This window comes from Ranitomeya imitator, chromosome 7, assembly GCF_032444005.1.
Source record: "Ranitomeya imitator isolate aRanImi1 chromosome 7, aRanImi1.pri, whole genome shotgun sequence".
Lineage (NCBI taxonomy): Eukaryota > Metazoa > Chordata > Amphibia > Anura > Dendrobatidae > Ranitomeya > Ranitomeya imitator.
The window spans coordinates 135,786,884-135,814,162 of record NC_091288.1 but is presented as its reverse complement, the minus strand read 5'-3'; the positions used below and the strand labels follow the sequence as shown (position 1 = coordinate 135,814,162).

General features: G+C 47.6%; 1 protein-coding gene across 1 annotated transcript in view; it reads right to left on the bottom strand.

Moving 5' to 3' along the window:
* SLC29A4 (solute carrier family 29 member 4) overlaps positions 1–27,279 on the bottom strand; it is a 365,944-nt gene that overhangs the window by 121,431 nt on the left and 217,234 nt on the right. Inside the window, exon 7 of the mRNA XM_069733834.1 lies at positions 25,524–25,777. Coding sequence (XP_069589935.1) covers positions 25,524–25,777 — 254 coding nt within the window. The remainder of the gene's footprint in view (positions 1–25,523; positions 25,778–27,279) is intronic.

The following is a 27,279-nucleotide window of genomic DNA, read 5'->3' as shown; positions in this document are numbered from 1 at the left end:
ATATGATGATATCAAGTGTTTGGATGCTTCTGATATATTTTTTGGCAACATCTGAGTTAATTAAAGACACACCTTTGGATGTATTTTAATGCACACCTGAAACACACTGCTTATTTGTGTAGCATCATGGGAAAGTCTAAAGAAATCAGACGAGATACCAGGAAGAGAATTGTGGACTTGCACAAGTCTGGCTCATTCTTGGGTACAATTTCAAAATACCTGAAGGTGCCTCATTCATTTGTACATACAATTATACACAAGTACAAACAAAATGGGAACTTCCAGCCATCATACCACTCAGAAAGGAGATGGGTTCTGTGTCGCAGAGATAAACGTGCTTTGTTCCGACATGTGCATATCAACCCCAGGACAAAAGCAAAAGGCCATGTAAAATGGCGGAAGCTGGTAAGATTGTGATAATATCCACAGTAAAATGAGTACTGTATCAACATGGTGTCAGTATCTAGTCCTGGAATCTGTTTCTCTTGCCCTTAGACTTGCCCTTAGTTAACATGGATCTTGATGTTTCACGTCGGCCATCTTGCTTCCTGCCAAAGCTATATATAAAGCCAGCACCCGTTCTGTTTCATTGCTTGTGTATTATGTTTTGGACCTTGTTCCTCTGCAGTCCCAAGCCTGGACTTACTATCCCTGTTGGTCCTCTCCTAACGGCGGAGTCCTCTGCCAACCTGCACGTCTGGATCCCTGCCTGCTGACCGAGTGATTGCTAAACACCTGACTTCAGAAACCGCTGCCTGACCACACCTGCGGTGAAGTAAGAACTCCAGCCAGCTAGTGTGTTCCTCTGCTCTGCAAGAGACTGTGTCTTGTGCACTCATTGCTCAGTGACTTTGCATGCTGTGTCGCAGAGTATCAGCTCTGCTATTACCTTTATCAGATTGACTGAACATTTATCTGGACTTATATGCTATATTGCATTCAGATCACAAATACAATATTGCTTGTTCAAACCATTGTGTCTGCAGTCTCTTTGACTTAGCCACTGGTGTCCAGTTGTATCCACTAATATCGTGACACATGGGCTGAAAGTCCACTCTGCCAGGAAGAAGCCATTACTCCAAAAGAAACATAAATAAGCCAGATAAAAGTTTGCAAATAAACACAGGAGCAAATACCTTCATTTTTGGAGACATGTCCTATGGTCTGATGAAACTAAAATTGAACTTTTGGGGCATAATGACCATTGTTACGTTTGGAAGAAAAGGAGAAGCTTGGATGCCTAAGAACACCATCCCAGCTGTGAAACATGTGGGTGGCTGTATCATGTTGTGGGGTTGTTTTGCTGCAGGAGAGACTGGTGTACTTCACAAAATAGATGGCATTATGAGAAAAGAAGATTATGTGGCAACACTGAAGCGACATCTCAAAACATCAGCCAGGAAGGTAAAGTTTGGGCAAAAATGGGTCTTCCAAATGGAAGATGAACTGAAGCATACTGCCAAAATGGTAACAAAGTGGCTTAAGGATAACAAAGTCAATGTTTTGGAGTGGCCATCACAAAGCCCTGATCTCAATCCTATTGAAAATTTATGGGTAAAGCTGAAAAGGCTGGTGCGAGCAAGGCGACCTACAAACCTGGATCAGTTACACCAGTGTTATGATCTGGTGGCCTAGGAGCAGCATGTGACGTACTCTGGAGAAGGTGGTACCTGTAATGACCGCAGACCCTGAACTTAGCAGCGCAACTAGAAATAGCCGTGGGATGTACCTAACACTCCCTAGACACCTCGACACAGCCTAAGGACTAACTTCCCCTAAAGATAGAAACGTAAAACTATCTTGCCTCAGAGAAAATCCCCAAAGGATAGACAGCCCCCCACAAATATTGACTGCTAGAGGAGAGGGAAAAGACAAACGCAGACTGAAATCAGGATTAGCAAAGGAGGCCTTACTAGCTAAAAAGAAAGTATAGGACAGAGCACTATGCGGTCAGTATTAAAACACTAGAAAATATCCACCACAGAACATACAAAACTCCATATCTGACTAAAGACATGGAGGGTATATCTGCATCTCCAGAGATACCGCTTGGCTGCAAAAAATCCTTTCACAGACAAGCTGGACAAGACAATACATGAAAATGCACTGAACTATAAGGCCCACAACATGTGGACAGCAGAAACAAAGCCAGGACTTATCTTTGTAGAAAAGCACAGCAAACAGGAGAGACCAGAAAGGGATGAGAATCCTCCAAAAACAATGGACAACTGGCACTGACTAAAGGATCAAGCAGGACTAAATAGCTGAGTCCAAATTGCAAAAAGTGAACACACCTGATAAATGCTGCGATCCACAGACAGCAGCACTACCACTCATAACCTCCGGAGGGAGCCCAAGAGCAGATTTCACAACAATACCCCCCCCCCTTGAGGAGGGGTCACCGAACCCTCACCAGAGCTCCCAGGCCGATCAGGACGAGCCAAATGAAAGGCACGAACCAAATCGTCAGCATGAACATCGGAGGCAACAACCCAAGAATTATCCTCTTGGCCATAACCCTTCCATTTGACCAGATACTGAAGCTTCCGCCTCGAAGAATGAGAATCCAAAATCTTCTCAACCACATACTCCAACTCCCCATCAATCAACACCGGAGCCGGAGGATCAACAGAGCGAACAACGGGCACCACATACTTCCGCAACAAAGATCTATGGAAAACATTATGGATGGAAAAAGAGGCTGGAAGGGCCAAACGAAAAGACACTGGATTGATAATCTCAGAAATCCTATAAGGACCAATAAACCGAGGCTTGAACTTAGGGGAAGAAACCTTCATAGGAACATGACGGGAAGACAACCAGACCAAATCCCCAACCCGAAGCCGGGAACCAACACACCGACGACGGTTAGCAAAACGCTGAGCCTCCTCCTGAGACAACACCAAATTGTCCACCACATGAGCCCAAATCTGCTGCAGCCTGTCAACCACAGAATCCACACCAGGACAATCAGAAGGCTCAACCTGCCCTGAAGAAAAACGAGGATGAAAACCAAAATTACAAAAAAAAGGCGAAACCAAGGTAGCAGAACTAGCCCGATTATTAAGGGCAAACTCGGCCAATGGCAAGAAAGCCACCCAATCATCCTGATCAGCAGACACAAAGCATCTCAAATAGGTTTCCAAAGTCTGATTAGTTCGCTCGGTTTGGCCATTTGTCTGAGGATGACATGCGGAAGAAAAAGACAAATCAATGCCCAGCCTAGCACAAAAGGCCCGCCAAAACCTAGAAACAAACTGGGAACCTCTATCAGACACAATATTCTCCGGAATGCCATGCAAACGAACCACATGCTGAAAAAACAACGGAACCAAATCAGAAGAGGAAGGAAATTTAGGCAAAGGTACCAAATGAACCATCTTAGAAAACCGGTCACAAACCACCCAGATAACAGACATCCTCTGGGAAACCGGAAGCTCTGAAATAAAATCCATAGAAATATGCGTCCAAGGTCTCTCAGGGACCGGCAAAGGCAGAAGCAACCCACTAGCGCTGGAACAGCAAGGCTTAGCACGCGCACAAATCCCACAGGACTGCACAAAAGAACGCACATCCCGCGACAAAGAAGGCCACCAAAAGGACCTACCAACCAAATCTCTGGTACCAAAAATCCCAGGATGGCCAGCCAACACAGAACAATGAACCTCAGAAATCACTTTACTAGTCCATCTATCAGGAACAAACAGTTTCCCCACTGGACAGCGGTCAGGTTTATTAGCCTGAAATTCCTGAAGAACCCGTCGTAAATCAGGGGAGATGGCAGAAAGAATCACCCCTTCCTTCAGAATGCCGACCGGCTCAAGAACCCCAGGGGAATCAGGAAAAAAACTCCTAGAGAGGGCATCCGCCTTAACATTCTTAGTACCAGGAATGTACGAGACCACAAAATCAAAACGGGAGAAAAACAGGGACCATCGAGCCTGTCTAGGATTCAGCCGTTTGGCAGACTCAAGGTAAATCAGATTCTTATGATCGGTCAGGACCACAATACGGTGCTTGGCCCCCTCAACCCAATGTCGCCACTCCTCAAATGCCCACTTCATAGCCAACAACTCCCGATTGCCGACATCATAATTGCGTTCCGCAGGCGAAAACTTCCGAGAAAAGAAGGCACACGGTTTCATCAAGGAACCATCAGAATTCCTCTGAGACAAAACGGCCACTGCCCCAATCTCATACGCGTCAACCTCAACCTGAAATGGAAGAGAAACATCCGGCTGACGCAACACAGGGGCAGAAGTAAATCGGCATTTAAGCTACTGAAGGCAGAAACAGCCGCGGAGGACCAATTCGTCACATCAGCGCCTTTCTTCGTCAAATCGGTCAGAGGTTTAACCATACTGGAGAAGTTGGCAATGAAACGACGATAAAAATTAGCAAAGCCCAAGAATTTCTGAAGGCTCTTCACAGATGTTGGTTGAATCCAATCATGAATGGCCTGAACCTTAACCGGATCCATTTCTACAGATGAGGGAGAAAAAATGAAGCCCAAAAAAGAAACTTTCTGCACTCCAAAGAGGCACTTCGACCCCTTCACAAATAAAGCATTATCACGGAGGATATGAAATACCATCCTGACCTGTTTCACATGAGACTCCCAATCATCGGAAAAAATCTAAATATCATCCAAATATACAACCATAAATTTATCAAGATAACTCCGAAAGATATCATGCATGAAGGACTGGAACACAGATGGGGCATTAGAGAGTCCGAATGGCATCACAAGGTATTCAAAATGGCCTTCGGGCGTATTAAATGCAGTTTTCCATTCGTCACCCTGCTTAATACGAATAAGATTATATGCCCCTCGAAGGTCAATCTTAGTAAACCAGCTAGCCCCCTTAATCCTAGCAAACAAATCAGTAAGCAAAGGCAAAGGGTAATGAAATTTGACCGTGATCTTATTCAAGAGGCGATAATCAATACAGGGTCTCAAGGAGCCATCCTTCTTGGCAACAAAAAAAAACCTGCTCCCAATGGTGAAGAAGATGGCCGAATATGCCCCTTCTCCAAAGACTCCTTAATATAGCTCCGCATGGCGGCATGTTCTGGCACAGACAGGTTGAAAAGTCGGCCCTTAGGGAACTTACAACCTGGAATCAAGTCAATAGCACAATCACAGTCCCTATGCGGTGGAAGGGAACTGGATTTGGGCTCATCGAATACATTCTGGAAATCTGACAAAAACTCAGGAATTTCAGAAGAGAGGGAAGAGGAAATTGACATCAAAGGAACGTGACCATGAACCCCCTGACAACCCCAACTAGTCACAGACATAGATCTCCAATCTAACACCGGATTATGTACCTGTAACCATGGAAAACCCAGCACAACATCATCATGCAAATTATGCAACACCAGAAAACGACAATCTTCCTGATGGTCTGGCGCCATGCGCATGGTCAGCTGTGTCCAAAACTGAGGTTTATTTATAGCCAACGGTGTAGCATCAATGCCCCTTAAAGGAATAGGGTTCTGCAAAGGTTGCAAGGGGAAACCACAACGTCTGGCAAATTCTAAGTCCATTAAGTTCAGAGCGGCGCCTGAATCCACAAATGCCACGACAGAAAATGATGATAATGAGCAGATCAAGGTCACAGATAACAGAAATTTAGGTTGTACAGTACTGATGGTAACAGAACTAGCGATTCTCTTAGTACGCTTAGGGCAATCAGAAATAACATGAGCAGAATCGCCGCAGTAAAAACACAACCTAGTCTGACGCCTGAATCCTTGACGTTCAGCTCTAGACAAAATCCTATAACACTGCATAGGCTCAGGGCTCCGCTCAGAGGACAACGCCACAGTGTGCACAACTCTGCTCTCGCGCAAGCGCCGATCAATCTGAATGGCCAGAGACATAGAATCACTCAGACCAGCAGGCGTGGGGAACCCCACCATAACATCTTTAACGGATTCAGAAAGACCCTTTCTGAAAATTGCCGCCAAGGCATCCTCATTCCATTTAGTCAGTACAGACCATTTTCTAAATTTCTGGCAATACGATTCTGCCGCTTCTTGACCCTGACACAGGGCCAACAAGATCTTCTCAGCTTCAGCCACAGAATTGGGCTCATCATATAATAACCCCAATGCTTGAAAGAAAGAATCAACATTAAGCAAAGCAGGATTGCCAGTTTCCAGGGAAAATGCCCAATCCTGTGGGTCACCACACAGCAGGGATATGATGATTTTAACCTGTTGAATGGGATCACCAGAGGACCGGGGTCTCAATGCAAAAAAACAGTTTACAGTTATTTTTGAAACTCAAAAATTTGGATCTGTCACCAAAGAATAAATCAGGAGTGGGAATCTTAGGTTCTAAGGCAGGAGTCTGAACAATATAATCTGAAATACCCTGTACCCTAGCAGCAAGCTGATCCACACGAGAAACTGACTCCTGAACATTCATGTTATTACTAGGTTCCGCAGCCACCCAGAGATTAAGAGGGAGGAAAAGACAAAACAGGCTAAGGAAAAAAAATGGCTCAAAACCTTTCCTACCTTTTTTCTGAGATGCAATTAACTCATTGTTGGCCAGTTGTACTGTTATGATCTGGTGGCCTAGGAGCAGCATGTGACGTACTCTGGAGAAGGTGGTACCTGTACTGACCGCAGACCCTGAACTTAGCAGCGCAACTAGAAATAGCCATGGGATGTACCTAACACTCCCTAGACACCTCGACACAGCCTAAGAACTAACTTCCCCTAAAGATAGAAACGGAAAACTATCTTGCCTCAGAGAAAATTCCCAATGGATAGACAGCCCCCAACAAATATTGACTGCTAGAGGAGAGGGAAATGACAAACGCAGACTGAAATCAGGATTAGCAAAGGAGGCCTTACTAGCTAAAAAGAAAGTATAGGACAGAGTACTATGCGGTCAGTATTAAAACACTAGAAAATATCCACCACAGAACATACAAAACTCCATATCTCCATATCCATACCATGGAGGGTATATCTGCATCTCCAGAGATACCGCTTGGCTGCAAAAAATCCTTTCACAGACAAGCTGGACAAGACAATACATGAAAATGCACTGAACTATAAGGCCCACAGCATGTGGACAGCAGAAACAAAGCCAGGACTTATCTTTGTAGAAAAGCACAGCAAACAGGAGAGACCAGAAAGGGATGAGAATCCTCCAAAAACAATGGACAACTGGCACTGACTAAAGGATCAAGCAGGACTAAATAGCTGAGTCCAAATTGCAAAAAGTGAACACACCTGATAAATGCTGCGATCCACAGACAGCAGCACTACCACTCATAACCACCGGAGGGAGCCCAAGAGCAGAATTCACAACACACCAGTTTTGTTATTAGGAATGGGCCCAAATTTTGACCAATTACTCACTATTGTGAGAAGCTTGTGGAAGGATATCCCAAACGTTTGACCCAAGTCATTCAGTTTAAGGGCAATGGTACCAAATACCAATGAAATGTATGTAAACTTTTGACTTTGGAATTTTTAAAATGTAAAACATGACTAATTATAGATAGATAGATATGTGTGTGTTCAACTGGATTTATTACTCCATAAACCCCAGCAGCACACACATAAATCACTAATGGGTTGGGGAATGCACGCTTGGCAGCGGTAAAACATACACCAAGACTGTATTTTCTTTCAAAGTTCAACTGGGTTACTCCATAAACCCCAGCAGTACACACAAAGTATCAGCCTTCAGATCCAGCAAAACAAAGTAACAGTGTTCATAACATGGCTCTGGTCCATTAGGACTGTGACCACTTGGTAGATTTCAGTATTCAGGCTCGCTTTGGAGCCAAACACACACAGTCTGGTTTACCTGCTTGACAGCGTTGCAGGTTTTCACCGGCTGGCATCACACGGGTCCTGACCTCCGGAGAAGCTGCCTTACGGGATCACCAACTTGCCTGGCAGGCACACATCAGTCAGTTCCAGACCCACCGAAGGACGGTAGCTTCCCCAACACAGTAGCCGTCACCGGCCCTGCAGATCCATGGCCTCACCTCGTGCTCTTCAGGGATCCGGCCCACACACTGGACCTCCCAACACTCAGGCCTTTCCTCTCACAAGACCTTACACACAAGAACCATTCAGGTCCATACACTCAGAACCATGTGACCCACACCCTGGTCACATTACATACTTGTAACCACTCCAATAGGTGGGAGGTGTGTGTGGTTAGTCAGACCCGCCCATCTCTCCGACTAACCCTACAAGCCTCCTGTTAGGGCTAGCGGAACGCACCAAATAGTAAGACAGATAGTGTATGGTGCGTTCGCAGCCCGGGGTCCACCGTGCAGAGATGGAACCTGCTGCCAAGTAATGACGGACTATATGGTGGTACTCATAAGTATACACACGTGGGTTAAATTTCACCCAGCGTGAAGGAAGCGATCCTGTTGCGTCACAGGATCGCGGTACCGCACATAGAGGGCGAGCAAGTAGTCAGCGAACTCAACCCCAACTAGGATTGAAGTCCGATTAGACCCTTGCTGGCACAACACCGCAACTGGGTGTGTAAGGAAGCTGAATAACAATATTAGGGCACAAGAGTGCATGCGGTGCCGCACTGACGAACGCCACTAACCACCCAGGCTTGGGTAAGGAAAGCACAGAGGAAGTGCACGGCGCCGTACTGGCGGTCACAGCAACTGGACGCTGTAACGTGTGATTAGTGCTGTAGGATAAGTCGGGCGCTAGATAGCAACCATACACCTTCCGCGAACAGACATTCAATAGGGAAGGGGTATCCAAGGACGACTTGCACTCACAACAAACACACGTAAGCAAATGTACACTAGCGCATGGCCGTGCGGTCATGCGCAGTTTATATAGTTGCAGCACAGGAAGTGGCCACAGAAACTTTGCCCTTCCAAGACCTGCCAAGAGGACCAATGGAATGTGCTGCAGAGCCTGAGCACATGACCCTCGATCTCCAACGGGAGATCTTGCCCTGGGCATGCTCAGTGTGTGCAGACAGGACTTAGTCCCAGAGAAGTCCGCTCGCTGCTGACCAGCACTGGCTTTAATGGCAGAAGCTGAAGAAGCAGCAGTAACTCTCTGTACAGAGTGAGACTGAGCAAGACGCTGGGACCGACGTCCCTGCTGAGCAGACTCCACTGCGGCTGGATAAGAATGGGAGGCCGCAGCGGAGATGGCTCGAGATTGCCCCTGTGCAGAAGCGGGAACTCGAGACCTAACATTACCCCCCCTCCTAGGGCCCCCCTCCTTGGGCCTCGCTACGCTCGAAGGCAGCAATGAGCTGTGGGGCCCGAATGTTTTCAGCAGGCTCCCATGACCTGTCCTCTGGGTCATAACCCTTCCAATCCACCAGATAGAATTTTTTGCCGCGTACCACCTTGCACCCCAAAATAGCGTTCACCTCGTAATCGTCCGTAGACGAACCCGATGTCCCGGCAGATGACTCGGAAAACCGGGACATGTATACGGGTTTCAAGAGGGACACATGAAAGGTGTCGGTGATACCCAAGCGTGGAGGAAGGGCCAAACGGTAGACCACAGGATTAACCCGTTCGAGAACCTTGAAGGGACCCAAGTAGCGAGGAGCAAACTTAGTGGACTCAACTCGCAGCCTGATGTTACGGGCGGAGAGCCACACCAAGTCGCCAGGAGCAAAGGTCGGAGCGGGGCGCCGATGAACATCGGCGGAGGACCTCATTCTCTCCTTGGAGGCCCGAATGGCATCCTGCGTGCGGTCCCAAATGTCCCGTGCCTCCACAGCCCAGTCTGCCACCCTGGAGTCAGCAGAAGACACAGGCATGGGCACAGGAACACGTGGATGCTGGCCGTAATTTAGGAGGAATGGAGTCTGACCGGTGGAGTCGGCTACGGCATTGTTAAGTGCAAACTCTGCCCACGGTAGCAAGGATGCCCAGTCATCCTGCCTGGCAGAAACAAAATGTCGTAAATATGTGACCAAGGTCTGGTTGGCCCTCTCTACCAACCCATTCGTCTCGGGATGATATGCCGAAGAGAGATTCAACTCAATACTGAGTAGACGACAAAGCTCTCTCCAGAATCGAGACGCAAACTGGGGACCCCGGTCACTAACAATTTTGTCTGGCATACCGTGTAGGCGAAAGATATGCTTGACGAACAAGACAGCCAACGCCCGTGCAGAAGGTAGCCGTGGAAGAGGCACCAAGTGCACCATTTTGGAAAAATGGTCGGTAATCACCCAGATAATGGTGCAGTTACGAGACTTGGGTAAGCCCACCACAAAGTCCATCCCGACCATCTCCCAGGGCCTGTCCGCCACCGGCAGAGGATAAAGCAAACCAGCTGGCCGTTGCCGAGGAGTCTTGTTCTTGGCGCAAGAGACACACGCCCGAACATACTCTGTGACATCACGAGCCATATGCGGCCACCAGTATGTCCTCGCCAGTAACTCAGATGTCCTTTTGGTACCAAAATGTCCTCCCACCCTGGACGAGTGTGCCCAAGAGAGAACCTCCGGTCGCAAGCTGGATGGTACAAAAGTCTTGCCCAGAGGCACAGACTCTAGCGAAACCGGGGCCACAGTTCTCAAGCTCTCGGTGGGGACAATAAGCCGAGGCTCCTCCTCTTCCTCCGCAGATGACACAACGGAGCGAGAGAGAGCGTCGGCCCGAATGTTCTTCTCCCCAGAAAGAAAATGGAGGGTGAAATGAAACCGGGAGAAGAATAAGGACCATCTGGCCTGGTGAGAATTCAACCGCTGGGCTGTCTGCAGGTACACCAAATTTTTATGGTCTGTGAAGACTTGGAAGGGAAAACGTGCTCCCTCCAAGAGATGTCTCCACTCCGAGAAAGCCAACTTCATGGCTAGCAACTCCCTGTCCCCGATGGAATAATTCCTCTCTGCTGGTGAGAAGGTCTTGGAGAAAAAGAAGCAAGGATGCTTCCGACCTTGAGCATCCTTTTGGAAGAGGACTGCTCCAGCACCAACAGAAGAGGCATCCACCTCCATGATAAATGGCTTATCAACATCAGGGCGATGTAGGATGGGAGCGCTAGCGAAGTGTGACTTTATAGAGTTAAAGGCCTTGGAGACCTCCTCAGACCACAATTTGGGATTCGCCCCCTTCTTGGTGAGGGCAACCAAGGGAGCTACCAAAGTTGAGAAGTGCGGAATGAACTGGCAATAATAATTAATGAACCCCATAAAGCGCTGCACCGCTTTAAGAGAATGGGGTTCCTGCCAGTCCATCACAGCCTGTAGTTTGGCAGGATCCATAGCCAATCCCTGGGCAGAGATGATGTAGCCTAGGAAAGGTAAGGACTCCTGCTCAAACATACACTTCTCCAACTTGGCATAGAGGGAGTTTGCCCGTAGGAGGTCAAAGACTTTGCAAACATCTCTCCGGTGGGAGTCAATATCTGGAGAGTAGATGAGAATATCATCCAGATAGACTACGACCGAGGTGGAAAGCATATCCCGGAAGATATCGTTCACAAAGTCTTGGAAAACGGCTGGGGCATTACAGAGCCCGAAGGGCATCACCAGATATTCATAGTGCCCATCCCTGGTGTAAAAGCCGTCTTCCATTCGTCCCCCTTACGGATGCGAATCAGGTTGTAAGCACCCCGCAGATCTAGTTTAGTAAATACCCTTGCTCCCCGAAGCCTATTGAAGAGCTCAGATATCAAGGGCAAAGGATACTTATTTTTAACGGTGATGGCATTAAGACCCCTGTAGTCTATGCATGGACGCAATTCCCCATTCTTCTTCTGCACGAAGAAGAACCCTGCCCCAGCAGGTGACACTGACTTCCTAATGAATCCTCTTGCCAGATTTTCCTGGATGTACTGTGACATTGCCTCCGTCTCCGGGAGAGATAGCGGATAGACCCGACCCCGGGGAGGCTCAGCACCAGGCAAGAGATCAATAGGACAGTCATAGGGGCGATGGGGCGGAAGGATCTCCGCCGCCTTTTTGGAGAACACGTCTGCATAAGACCAATACTGCTTGGGGAGAGAGGAAAGATCTGCGGGTACCTCTGTAGTAGCAACCTGAACGCACTCCCTCTGACACCTACCCCCACAAGATTCGCCCCATCCCAGGATTCTGCCAGAGGACCACTCGATATGAGGAGAGTGGTACCGTAGCCAAGGTATTCCCAACAGGACCTCATCAATTCCCTCAGGAATGACGAGCAGAGATATAATCTCCTGATGAGATGGCGACATGGACAGAGTAAAAGGGATGGTCTGGTGTGTTATCTGTGAGGGCAGTGTCGACCCATTCACCACTCGTACCGTTACTGGTTGAGCTAGCATAACCAGGGGTATTGCGTGACGTTGGGCGAAGGCAGAAGACATAAAATTGCCCTCCGCCCCAGAATCCATGCAGAGCTCTCCCACTCTACCGAGTGGGAGAATGAGCCTATAGTAATTGTCCCCTTAAAGGACAATTTAGAGGCAAACGTCACCGTGTCTAGTGTACCTCCACCTACTACCACTAGACGCTGACGTTTCCTCGACCGCTGAGAACATCTGGTGGCTAGATGTCCTGACTGCTGGCAAACATGACAGACCTTGAGTGCACAAGCGGTCCGAGACTTAGATCCCGCTTGTGACACTTCCCTGGCCTCATGTGACTCAGGAACAAGGACCGGAGATTCCAGAGGTCTGGCGAAGGTAGGAGCCAGCCGAAACCTCTGCCTACACTGGGCTCGCTCTAACCTCCGCTCGTTAAAACGGAGCTCAATTCGAGTGGAGACAGTTATTAACTCCTCCAGTGTGGCAGGAATCTCCCTAGTGGCCAGAGCGTCCTTAACGTGGTCAGCCAGGCCCCTCCAAAATATGGGGATAAGAGCTTTATCCGACCAATCCAGCTCAGAAGCTAAAGTGCGGAATTGGACGGCAAAATGACTGACCAAGGACTCACCCTGAGTTAATGCCAGCAGTTGGAGCGCAGTATCATGGGTGACTTGAGGTCCTAAAAAGACCTGTTTCAGAGTGCTCAGAAACAGCGGAGCACTCTGCACCACATGATCGCCACGCTCCCACAGCGGCGTAGCCCATTCCAATGCCCTGTCCGACAAGAGAGACACTATAAATCCCACCTTAGCCCGCTCTGTGGGAAAACGTGCAGCCAGGAGCTCGAGGTGAATAGAGCACTGACTCACAAATCCCCTACAAAATTTGCTATCACTAGAAAATTTTTCTGGCAGCGGGAGGCGAGAAAATGTCGGAGCAGGGGTGGCAATGGACAAGGTTGCTGCAGCCACGCTAGCAGCCTGTACAGCAACATCCACAGCTGAGGTTGCGCTCTCAAGAGCCGCCAACCTACCCTCCAGCTGCTGGATATACCGCAAGGATTGCTGTTTGTCCGTCATTACTAGCCAGACCCTGGCGCTAGTGTAATGCTAGGGCTAGCGGAACGCACCAAATAGTAAGACAGATAGTGTATGGTGCGTTCGCAGCCCGGGGTCCACCGTGCAGAGATGGAACCTGCTGCCAAGTAATGACGGACTATATGGCGGTACTCATAAGTATACACACGTGGGTTAAATTTCACCCAGCGTGAAGGAAGCGATCCTGTTGCGTCACAGGATCGCGGTACCGCACATAGAGGGCGAGCAAGTAGTCAGCGAACTCAACCCCAACTAGGATTGAAGTCCGATTAGACCCTTGCTGGCACAACACCGCAACTGGGTGTGTAAGGAAGCTGAATAACAATATTAGGGCACAAGAGTGCATGCGGTGCCGCACTGACGAACGCCACTAACCACCCAGGCTTGGGTAAGGAAAGCACAGAGGAAGTGCACGGCGCCGTACTGGCGGTCACAGCAACTGGACGCTGTAACGTGTGATTAGTGCTGTAGGATAAGTCGGGCGCTAGATAGCAACCATACACCTTCCGCGAACAGACATTCAATAGGGAAGGGGTATCCAAGGACGACTTGCACTCACAACAAACACACGTAAGCAAATGTACACTAGCGCATGGCCGTGCGGTCATGCGCAGTTTATATAGTTGCAGCACAGGAAGTGGCCACAGAAACTTTGCCCTTCCAAGACCTGCCAAGAGGACCAATGGAATGTGCTGCAGAGCCTGAGCACATGACCCTCGATCTCCAACGGGAGATCTTGCCCTGGGCATGCTCAGTGTGTGCAGACAGGACTTAGTCCCAGAGAAGTCCGCTCGCTGCTGACCAGCACTGGCTTTAATGGCAGAAGCTGAAGAAGCAGCAGTAACTCTCTGTACAGAGTGAGACTGAGCAAGACGCTGGGACCGACGTCCCTGCTGAGCAGACTCCACTGCGGCTGGATAAGAATGGGAGGCCGCAGCGGAGATGGCTCGAGATTGCCCCTGTGCAGAAGCGGGAACTCGAGACCTAACATTACCCCCCCTCCTAGGGCCCCCCCTCCTTGGGCCTCGCTACGCTCGAAGGCAGCAATGAGCTGTGGGGCCCGAATGTTTTCAGCAGGCTCCCATGACCTGTCCTCTGGGTCATAACCCTTCCAATCCACCAGATAGAATTTTTTGCCGCGTACCACCTTGCACCCCAAAATAGCGTTCACCTCGTAATCGTCCGTAGACGAACCCGATGTCCCGGCAGATGACTCGGAAAACCGGGACATGTATACGGGTTTCAAGAGGGACACATGAAAGGTGTCGGTGATACCCAAGCGTGGAGGAAGGGCCAAACGGTAGACCACAGGATTAACCCGTTCGAGAACCTTGAAGGGACCCAAGTAGCGAGGAGCAAACTTAGTGGACTCAACTCGCAGCCTGATGTTACGGGCGGAGAGCCACACCAAGTCGCCAGGAGCAAAGGTCGGAGCGGGGCGCCGATGAACATCGGCGGAGGACCTCATTCTCTCCTTGGAGGCCCGAATGGCATCCTGCGTGCGGTCCCAAATGTCCCGTGCCTCCACAGCCCAGTCTGCCACCCTGGAGTCAGCAGAAGACACAGGCATGGGCACAGGAACACGTGGATGCTGGCCGTAATTTAGGAGGAATGGAGTCTGACCGGTGGAGTCGGCTACGGCATTGTTAAGTGCAAACTCTGCCCACGGTAGCAAGGATGCCCAGTCATCCTGCCTGGCAGAAACAAAATGTCGTAAATATGTGACCAAGGTCTGGTTGGCCCTCTCTACCAACCCATTCGTCTCGGGATGATATGCCGAAGAGAGATTCAACTCAATACTGAGTAGACGACAAAGCTCTCTCCAGAATCGAGACGCAAACTGGGGACCCCGGTCACTAACAATTTTGTCTGGCATACCGTGTAGGCGAAAGATATGCTTGACGAACAAGACAGCCAACGCCCGTGCAGAAGGTAGCCGTGGAAGAGGCACCAAGTGCACCATTTTGGAAAAATGGTCGGTAATCACCCAGATAATGGTGCAGTTACGAGACTTGGGTAAGCCCACCACAAAGTCCATCCCGACCATCTCCCAGGGCCTGTCCGCCACCGGCAGAGGATAAAGCAAACCAGCTGGCCGTTGCCGAGGAGTCTTGTTCTTGGCGCAAGAGACACACGCCCGAACATACTCTGTGACATCACGAGCCATATGCGGCCACCAGTATGTCCTCGCCAGTAACTCAGATGTCCTTTTGGTACCAAAATGTCCTCCCACCCTGGACGAGTGTGCCCAAGAGAGAACCTCCGGTCGCAAGCTGGATGGTACAAAAGTCTTGCCCAGAGGCACAGACTCTAGCGAAACCGGGGCCACAGTTCTCAAGCTCTCGGTGGGGACAATAAGCCGAGGCTCCTCCTCTTCCTCCGCAGATGACACAACGGAGCGAGAGAGAGCGTCGGCCCGAATGTTCTTCTCCCCAGAAAGAAAATGGAGGGTGAAATGAAACCGGGAGAAGAATAAGGACCATCTGGCCTGGTGAGAATTCAACCGCTGGGCTGTCTGCAGGTACACCAAATTTTTATGGTCTGTGAAGACTTGGAAGGGAAAACGTGCTCCCTCCAAGAGATGTCTCCACTCCGAGAAAGCCAACTTCATGGCTAGCAACTCCCTGTCCCCGATGGAATAATTCCTCTCTGCTGGTGAGAAGGTCTTGGAGAAAAAGAAGCAAGGATGCTTCCGACCTTGAGCATCCTTTTGGAAGAGGACTGCTCCAGCACCAACAGAAGAGGCATCCACCTCCATGATAAATGGCTTATCAACATCAGGGCGATGTAGGATGGGAGCGCTAGCGAAGTGTGACTTTATAGAGTTAAAGGCCTTGGAGACCTCCTCAGACCACAATTTGGGATTCGCCCCCTTCTTGGTGAGGGCAACCAAGGGAGCTACCAAAGTTGAGAAGTGCGGAATGAACTGGCAATAATAATTAATGAACCCCATAAAGCGCTGCACCGCTTTAAGAGAATGGGGTTCCTGCCAGTCCATCACAGCCTGTAGTTTGGCAGGATCCATAGCCAATCCCTGGGCAGAGATGATGTAGCCTAGGAAAGGTAAGGACTCCTGCTCAAACATACACTTCTCCAACTTGGCATAGAGGGAGTTTGCCCGTAGGAGGTCAAAGACTTTGCAAACATCTCTCCGGTGGGAGTCAATATCTGGAGAGTAGATGAGAATATCATCCAGATAGACTACGACCGAGGTGGAAAGCATATCCCGGAAGATATCGTTCACAAAGTCTTGGAAAACGGCTGGGGCATTACAGAGCCCGAAGGGCATCACCAGATATTCATAGTGCCCATCCCTGGTGTAAAAGCCGTCTTCCATTCGTCCCCCTTACGGATGCGAATCAGGTTGTAAGCACCCCGCAGATCTAGTTTAGTAAATACCCTTGCTCCCCGAAGCCTATTGAAGAGCTCAGATATCAAGGGCAAAGGATACTTATTTTTAACGGTGATGGCATTAAGACCCCTGTAGTCTATGCATGGACGCAATTCCCCATTCTTCTTCTGCACGAAGAAGAACCCTGCCCCAGCAGGTGACACTGACTTCCTAATGAATCCTCTTGCCAGATTTTCCTGGATGTACTGTGACATTGCCTCCGTCTCCGGGAGAGATAGCGGATAGACCCGACCCCGGGGAGGCTCAGCACCAGGCAAGAGATCAATAGGACAGTCATAGGGGCGATGGGGCGGAAGGATCTCCGCCGCCTTTTTGGAGAACACGTCTGCATAAGACCAATACTGCTTGGGGAGAGAGGAAAGATCTGCGGGTACCTCTGTAGTAGCAACCTGAACGCACTCCCTCTGACACCTACCCCCACAAGATTCGCCCCATCCCAGGATTCTGCCAGAGGACCACTCGATATGAGGAGAGTGGTACCGTAGCCAAGGTATTCCCAACAGGACCTCATCAATTCCCTCAGGAATGACGAGCAGAGATATAATCTCCTGATGAGATGGCGACATGGACAGAGTAAAAGGGATGGTCTGGTGTGTTATCTGTGAGGGCAGTGTCGACCCATTCACCACTCGTACCGTTACTGGTTGAGCTAGCATAACCAGGGGTATTGCGTGACGTTGGGCGAAGGCAGAAGACATAAAATTGCCCTCCGCCCCAGAATCCATGCAGAGCTCTCCCACTCTACCGAGTGGGAGAATGAGCCTATAGTAATTGTCCCCTTAAAGGACAATTTAGAGGCAAACGTCACCGTGTCTAGTGTACCTCCACCTACTACCACTAGACGCTGACGTTTCCTCGACCGCTGAGAACATCTGGTGGCTAGATGTCCTGACTGCTGGCAAACATGACAGACCTTGAGTGCACAAGCGGTCCGAGACTTAGATCCCGCTTGTGACACTTCCCTGGCCTCATGTGACTCAGGAACAAGGACCGGAGATTCCAGAGGTCTGGCGAAGGTAGGAGCCAGCCGAAACCTCTGCCTACACTGGGCTCGCTCTAACCTCCGCTCGTTAAAACGGAGCTCAATTCGAGTGGAGACAGTTATTAACTCCTCCAGTGTGGCAGGAATCTCCCTAGTGGCCAGAGCGTCCTTAACGTGGTCAGCCAGGCCCCTCCAAAATATGGGGATAAGAGCTTTATCCGACCAATCCAGCTCAGAAGCTAAAGTGCGGAATTGGACGGCAAAATGACTGACCAAGGACTCACCCTGAGTTAATGCCAGCAGTTGGAGCGCAGTATCATGGGTGACTTGAGGTCCTAAAAAGACCTGTTTCAGAGTGCTCAGAAACAGCGGAGCACTCTGCACCACATGATCGCCACGCTCCCACAGCGGCGTAGCCCATTCCAATGCCCTGTCCGACAAGAGAGACACTATAAATCCCACCTTAGCCCGCTCTGTGGGAAAACGTGCAGCCAGGAGCTCGAGGTGAATAGAGCACTGACTCACAAATCCCCTACAAAATTTGCTATCACTAGAAAATTTTTCTGGCAGCGGGAGGCGAGAAAATGTCGGAGCAGGGGTGGCAATGGACAAGGTTGCTGCAGCCACGCTAGCAGCCTGTACAGCAACATCCACAGCTGAGGTTGCGCTCTCAAGAGCCGCCAACCTACCCTCCAGCTGCTGGATATACCGCAAGGATTGCTGTTTGTCCGTCATTACTAGCCAGACCCTGGCGCTAGTGTAATGCTAGGGCTAGCGGAACGCACCAAATAGTAAGACAGATAGTGTATGGTGCGTTCGCAGCCCGGGGTCCACCGTGCAGAGATGGAACCTGCTGCCAAGTAATGACGGACTATATGGCGGTACTCATAAGTATACACACGTGGGTTAAATTTCACCCAGCGTGAAGGAAGCGATCCTGTTGCGTCACAGGATCGCGGTACCGCACATAGAGGGCGAGCAAGTAGTCAGCGAACTCAACCCCAACTAGGATTGAAGTCCGATTAGACCCTTGCTGGCACAACACCGCAACTGGGTGTGTAAGGAAGCTGAATAACAATATTAGGGCACAAGAGTGCATGCGGTGCCGCACTGACGAACGCCACTAACCACCCAGGCTTGGGTAAGGAAAGCACAGAGGAAGTGCACGGCGCCGTACTGGCGGTCACAGCAACTGGACGCTGTAACGTGTGATTAGTGCTGTAGGATAAGTCGGGCGCTAGATAGCAACCATACACCTTCCGCGAACAGACATTCAATAGGGAAGGGGTATCCAAGGACGACTTGCACTCACAACAAACACACGTAAGCAAATGTACACTAGCGCATGGCCGTGCGGTCATGCGCAGTTTATATAGTTGCAGCACAGGAAGTGGCCACAGAAACTTTGCCCTTCCAAGACCTGCCAAGAGGACCAATGGAATGTGCTGCAGAGCCTGAGCACATGACCCTCGATCTCCAACGGGAGATCTTGCCCTGGGCATGCTCAGTGTGTGCAGACAAGGACTTAGTCCCAGAGAAGTCCGCTCGCTGCTGACTAGCACTGGCTTTAATGGCAGAAGCTGAAGAAGCAGCAGTAACTCTCTGTACAGAGTGAGACTGAGCAAGACGCTGGGACCGACGTCCCTGCTGAGCAGACTCCACTGCGGCTGGATAAGAATGGGAGGCCGCAGCGGAGATGGCTCGAGATTCCCCCTGTGCAGAAGCGGGAACTCGAGACCTAACACCTCCCTTTAAAACAACAGACATACTTGTGGGACTCCAGGTCCCAGAACAACCTTACTTCAGGCTTAGAGTGCAGAGTCCCTGCAACATGTACCGGCCATTTACAATAAAGCCGGATGTTTCCTCATCATCACAGTTATGCCTGCGACTGACATGCATTATTATTATTATTTATTTATATAGCACCATTAATTCCATGGTGCTGTACATGAGAAGGGGTTACATCAAAATACAAATATAACTTACAGTAAACAAAACTAACAATGACAGACTGGTAGAGAGGGAAGAGGACCCTGCCCTTGCGGGCTTACATTCTACAGGATTATGGGGAAGGAGACAGTAGGTCGAGGGTTGCAGTAGCTCCGATAGTGTTGAGGTGGCCGTGTGGTCTTTACAGGCTGTAAGCTTCTTTGAAGAGGTGGGTTTTCAGGTTTCTTTTGAAGGATACAAAAGTAGTGGATAACCGGATGTGTTGGGGCACTGAATGCCAGAGAATGGGTGATATTCGGGAGAAGTCTTGGAGGCGATTGGATGAGGAGCGAATAAGCGTAGAGGAGAGGAGGAGGTCTTGGGAGGACTGGAGATTACATGAGGGAAGATATTTAGAGATTAGTGTGGAAATATATGGAGGAGAAAGATTATGGAAGGCTTTGTAGGTCAGAGTTAGTAATTTAAACTGGATACGCTGGGAAATTTGGAGCCAGTGAAGGGATTAGCAAAGAGGGGAAGCAGGAGTGTAGCGAGGAGAGAGATTAATTAGTCGGGCAGCAGAGTTAAGGATGGACTGGAGGGGTGCGAGAGTGTTAGAAGGTAGGCCACAGAGGAGTATGTTGCAGTAGTCCAGGCGGGAGATTATTAGGGCATGCACGAGCATTTTGGTAGAGTGTGGGTTGAGGAAAGGACAGATTCTGGAAATATTTTTGAGCTGAAGGTGACAGGAGGTGGCGAGCGCTTGGATGTGCGGTTTGAAGGACAAGGCAGAGTCAAGGATTACTCCGAGGCAGCAGATTTTGGGGACAGGGGAAAGTGTGATTTCATTTATTTTAATAGATAGATCAGGTAGGGAAGATATGCATGATGGAGGAAAGATAAGGAGTTCAGATTTGTCCACATTGAGCTTGAGGAAGCATTCCCATGGCCTCGATATGCCTCCGTGTGTATTCTGAGGAGACCATGCAGCGACCCCTACCAGGGGTCACTGCATCACTATATATAATAATAATTTTTCTTTATATAGCGCCAACATATTCCGCAGCACTTTACAATTAAGCGGGGACATGTACAAACAATACATTCGGTACGAGTTAAGACACTTTAAACAGTGACATTAGGAGTGAGGTCCCTGCTCGCAAGCTTACAATCTACAAGGAAATGGGGGGACACAATAGGTGAAAAGTGATTGTTATTTCAGGCCTGGCAATTATAATTAATAGGGATTTTCATACAAAGCTGCATGATCCGGTCATCAGCCCGTGTGTTTAAGTGCAATAGTCAAGTATCAAGTGAAGTTATGTGTATGGAGGGTGTGGAGACAGATGAATAGTAGGGTGCAGATTCAGAGTAATATTTGGAAGGAGGGAACAGGGCAAAGTTAGTTTACTGAGTAGTTGATGTGGTAGGCTTGTTTGAAGAGATGGGTTTTCAAAGCGCGCTTGAATAGGTCGGGGCTAGGTATCAGTCTGATTGTCTGGGGAAGTGCATTCCAGAGAGCTGGCGCAGCACGAGAGAAGTCTTGGAGACGGAGGTGTGAGGTTCGGATTACAGGGAATGTTAGTCTTAGGTCATTTGTAGAACGGAGGGCACGTGTAGGGCGATAGACAGAGATCAGAGAGGAGATATAAGGCGGTGCAGAACTGTGGAGAGCTTTGTGGGTGAGCGAGATGAGTTTATACTGGACCCTGTAGCGAATGGGTAGCCCGTGTAATGACTGGCACAAGATGGAGGCATCGGTGAAGCAGCTGGACAGAATTATGACTCTGGCATTCAAGATGGATTGGAGAGGAGAAAGTTTGGTAAGAGGGAGATCGATCAGAAGAGAGTTGCAGTAGTCCAGACGGGAATGAATAAGAGTGACAGTAAGAGTCTTAGCAGTTTCTACGGTGAGAAAAGGTCAGATTCTGGAGATGTTTTTTAAGATGCAGGTGACAAGAGCGAATGAGTGATCGGATATAGGGAGTAAAGGAAAGTTGGATGTCAAATATGACTCCAAGACAACAGGCATGCTGCTTGGGAGTTATGGTTGAACCCTCCAGGTTAATTTCGATATTGGGTAGAGTGAGGTTAGTAGAAGGGAGAAACACAAGAAGTTCCGTTTTGGAGAGATTTAGTTTCAGGTAGAGGGAGGACATGATGTTAGAGACAGCAGACAGACAATCCTTGGTATTTTGAATTAGGGTAGGGGTGATGTCAGGGGAAGAAGTGTTTAATTGGGTGTAATCAGCATAGAGATGATACTGGAACCCAGATCTACTGATTGTTTGTCCAATAGGGGCCGTGTTAAGAGAGAAGAGGAGGGGGGCTAGGACTGAGCCTTGCGGAACCCCAATAGTAAGTGGACGAGGAGAGGAAGAGGAGCCGGCAAAATATACAGTGAAGGAGTGGTCAGAGAGGTAGGAGGAGAACCAGGAGAGGGTTGTGTCCTTGAGGCCTATAGAGCGGAGCATAGTGAGGAGGAGCTGGTGATCCACAGTGTCAAATGCGGCAGAGAGATCCAGGAGAATCAGCAGAGAGTAATGACCTTTGGATTTAGCTGCTATTAGATCATTAGAGACTTTAGTAAGGGCAGTTTCAGTGGAGTTTAAAGAGCGGAAACCAGATTGCAAGGGGTCAAGTAGAGAGTTATCCGAGAGATAGCGGACTAGACAGGAGTGGACCAAGCATTCCAGGAGTTTAGAAATGAAGGAAAGGTTAGAGACAGGTCTGTAGTTAGCAGTGCAGTTCTGGTCCAGGGATGGCTTTTTAAGTAAAGGGTTTATGATGGCATGTTTAAATGAGGAGGGAAAGATACCTGAAGAGAGAGGTTAAATATTTTAGTCAGGTGAGTGGTAACCACTGGTGAGAGAGACTGCAGGAGATGTGAAGGAATGGGGTCACTGTTGCAGGTTGTAGGCCGAAGAGAAGCGAGGAGCTTGGAAACTTCTTCTTCTGAAACAGGCTCAAAGATGTCTAGTGAGCTTGAAGTGCGGCAGGAAGGGGATTCAGGTACTGAGGAGATTGCGCTGAGATATTCTGATGGATGTGGTTGATTTTTTTCTAAGAAATAAGTGGCCAGATCCTCACCGCTGAGGTTGGTGATGGGGGCCTGTACTTTAGGTTTCAGGAGGGAGTTTAAGGTTTCAAAAAGTCATTTTGGGTTGTTGGATAGTGAGGTGATGAGGGTGGTGAAGTAGGATTGTTTGGTCAGATAAAGGGCAGAGTTATAGGTTTTGAGCATGAACTTATAGTGGATGAAGTCTTCTGCTAAGAGAGATTTTCTCCACTGCCGCTCTTGCACACCTTGAGCAACGCTGAAGAAAGCGTGTTTGCATAGTGTGCCAGGGCTGCCGTTGTCTGTGTCGGGTCTTTCTGCATGTAGAAGGTGCTGCTTCATCTAGGGCATTCTTCAGTGTATCATTTAAGTGTGACACTGCTAAGTCTGGACAGGAGAGGGAGGAGATGGGGGCTAGAGATGTGTGGAGATTGTGCACAAGCTGCTGGGTATTAATGGTATGTGTATTCCGATAAGTGTGGTAAGTGGGGGTGTCCTGGGTGAGGAGACAATTCTTGACAGAGAAGAAAAGAAGGTTGTGGACCGAGAGCAGGAGAGGGGAGTTAGTAAAGTTGTGCAGCGAGCCGGGACAGGAGAAAACCAGTTCCAGAGTATTCCCGTCCTCATGTGTAGGAGAATTAGTAAACTGTGAGAGGCCGAATGAAGAAGTTAGAGAAGGAAGATGAGAGGCAGATTGGGAGAGGGGATCATTGATGGGGATGTTAAAGTCTCCCATGATGAGGGCGGGGATGTCACTGGATAGAAAGTGAGTAAGCCAGGTGGCAAAGTGGTATATATATATATATATATATATATATATATATATATATATATATATATATATATATATATATATATATACAGTTAGGGCCAGAAATATTTGGACAGTGACACAAGTTTTGTTATTTTAGCTGTTTACAAAAACATGTTCAGAAATACAATTATATATATAATATGGGCTGAAAGTGCACACTCCCAGCTGCAATATGATAGTTTCCACATCCAAATCGGAGAAAGGGTTTAGGAATCATAGCTCTGTAATGCATAGCGTCCTCTTTTTCAAGGGACCAAAAGTAATTGGACAATGGACTCTAAGGGCTGCAATTAACTCTGAAGGCGTCTCCCTCGTTAACCTGTAATCAATGAAGTAGTTAAAAGGTCAGGGGTGGATTCCAGGTGTGTGGTTTTGCATTTGGAAGCTGTTGCTGTGAGCAGACAACATGCGGTCAAAGGAACTCTCAATTGAGGTGAAGCAGAACATCCTGAGGCTGAAAAAAAGAAAAAATCCATCAGAGAGATAGCAGACATGCTTGGAGTAGCAAAATCAACAGTTGGGTACATTCTGAGAAAAAAGGAATTGACTAGTGAGCTTGGGAACTCAAAAAGGCCTGGGCGTCCACGGATGACAACAGTGGTGGATGATCGCCGCATACTTAATTTGGTGAAGAAGAACCCGTTCACAACATCAACTGAAGTACAGAACACTCTCAGTGAAGTAGGTGTATCTGTCTCTAAGTCAACAGTAAAGAGAAGACTCCATGACAGTAAATACAAAGGGTTCACATCTAGATGCAAACCATTCATCAATACCAAAAATAGACAGGCCAGAGTTAAATTTGCAGAAAAACACCTCAAGAAGCCAGCTCAGTTCTGGAAAAGTATTCTATGGACAGATGAGACAAAGATCAACCTGTACCAGAATGATGGGAAGAAAAAAGTTTGGAGAAGAAAGGGAACGGCACATGATCCAAGGCACACCACATCCTCTGTAAAACATGGTGGAGGCAACGTGATGGCATGGGCATGCATGGCTTTCAATGGCACTGGGTCACTTGTGTTTATTGATGACATAAGAGCAGACAAGAGTAGCCGGATGAATTCTGAAGTGTACCGGGATATACTTTCAGCCCAGATTCAACCAAATGCTGCAAAGTTGATTGGACGGCGCTTCATAGTACAGATGGACAATGACCCCAAGCATACATCCAAAGCTACCCAGGAGTTCATGAGTGCCAAAAAGTGGAACATTCTGCAATGGCCAAGTCAATCTCCAGATCTAAACCCAATTGAGCATGCATTTCACTTGCTCAAATCCAGACTTAAGACGGAAAGACCCACAAACAAGCAAGACCTGAAGGCTGCGGCTGTAAAGGCCTGGCAAAGCATTAAGAAGGAGGAAACCCAGCGTTTGGTGATGTCCATGGGTTCCAGACTTAAGGCAGTGATTGCCTCCAAAGGATTTGCAACAAAATATTGAAAATAAAAATATTTTGTTTGGGTTATGTTTATTTGTCCAATTACTTTTGACCTCCTAAAATGTGGAGTGTTTGTAAAGAAATGTGTACAATTCCTACATTTTCTATCAGATATTTTTGTTCAACCCTTCAAATTAAACGTTACAATCTGCACTTGAATTCTGTTGTAGAGGTTTCATTTCAAATCCAATGTGGTGGCATGCAGAGCCCAACTCGCGAAAATTGTGTCACTGTCCAAATATTTCTGGCCCTAACTGTATATATATATATATATATATATATATATATATATATATATATATTGCAAAGAAAATATGTCATCTTTAACTTTAGAGATGATTTTATATTCAACTTGCTTAACTGTTCATAATAAGAGTAATTTTGTCCAGGGTGCCCAAAACTTTTCCATGCCACCGTATATATACCAGGATGGGGGAGTACCCAGTCCAAATCTTATTGTTATTACATTTTTCATTTCAGACAAAACTATAAAAAAAAAACAACTTACATTTTCTCCATAGGTACTGTGATGTACTTTATAATGGAAACTTGGTTCTGAGATATTCCGACATGACATTTGTATTAGAGCTTTATTTGTGTAGTACTGAACAAATTGAGTTCTCCTCACAAGCAAGTGCAAAACAAAGCACATTAATTCCAGAGAGATGGAGATGAGAAAAAAGATAATGGTGCTTTCTTTTTCATTTGGAAGAAGAAGTTTGGTGAATATTCGGCTAAGAGAGATAATTACTCCAGCAGTACCTAGAAATGAAATTGAAAGGGTTTTATCTTTTAATAAATTAATTAGTACTCTTGGACATATAAAACTAGACTCAATGGTTATACCATCTATCCATTTGAATGTCATGGGATTGTGGAGCAAGTGGCATTGCAATGGCTGTAATAAAGTTTGATGTTATTGATTCTAAAGCTTATCTGTTATTTCAGATGGCTTTTTAGAATAAGCTGAATTATGCTGTACGTGAGAAATAACCATTTCTGTTAATTATATAATTAGGTCCAGAAATGTTTGGCTTTTATCCAAAGTCATATTGCACGGCTCGTTGATGGGTCGATATTGACTTTTAGGATCGCTACTTCAACTAGGTAGCATTAGAGATCAAGTCCTCTTCCTTTCTGAAGAGACAATTTGCATATTTAATTTCCCAGAAGAGCATGCATGGCTTTTAGGTCTCCTTACTCTGATATGCCAGGTCTGACATGTCACTTTCCACAAGACAATTTGAACATCCTTAAGACAAAACTTAAAGGGAACCCGTCACCAGAAAAAACACTATTAACCTACATATATGAGGTTAATCTACATGAAAATAGTGTTATTAACATGTCCTGTGCCCAAACTAAACTAAACTCTATTGGGAGAAAATTCACTTTATTCCTCCCGGCAGCATTTCAGTTTCAGTCACCCCTCTGAGTATACTAAGTGGTGGCTGTAACTGTGCCCCCAGCCCTGACTGAGACTGGCTCTGCTTTGGGGCCAGCTGTCAGTCAGTACTGGGGGCACCGTCTCCATGATTGAAATAGGAATGCTGCTGGGTTGAATAAAGTTTATTTTCTCCCCGTAGCGTTCAGCTAAGTGCGGGGAATGTTAATAACGCTATTATCTTGCAGATTAACCCCATATCTGCAGGTTAATAGCTTTTTTTTCTGTGACAGGTTTCCTTTAATGCAGAAACACACACAAACAAGCAACAACTGAATTCATCTGTAGTAAAGGCCTGACAAAACATCACAAAGGAGGAAACCCAGTGTTTTTTATGTCCATGGCTTCCATACTTCAGGCAGTCATTGCCTGCAAAAGATTCTGTAAAAAGTATTGCACATTGTATTTATGGTAAAGTTAATTTGTCCAATGACTTTTGAGCCCCTGAAATGAGGAGGTTTTGTAGAAAGATGGTTGAAATTCCTAAACATTTAAGAGGATATTTTTGCTCAACCCCTTTAATTAAACCTAAAAGTCTCCACTTCAATTGCATCTCAGTTGTTTTGTTATAAATAAAAAATAGTGGCACGCAGAAACCAAATCGCCAAGATTCAGTCACTGTCCAAATTTTTCTGGACCTATCTGTATGTCTTGTATCTTGCATAATTAGTTAGTTTCCCCTTCGTATGCTCTATCTTTTCATACATTTTCAGTTATCCCTGAGCTTGTGGGTGGAGACTTGCTGCTGCTCTGCTGTCTCTGAATAGCACATGTGTAGAAGCAGTAGCAGAATGGATGACATAGAACAGCGCAGCATGGA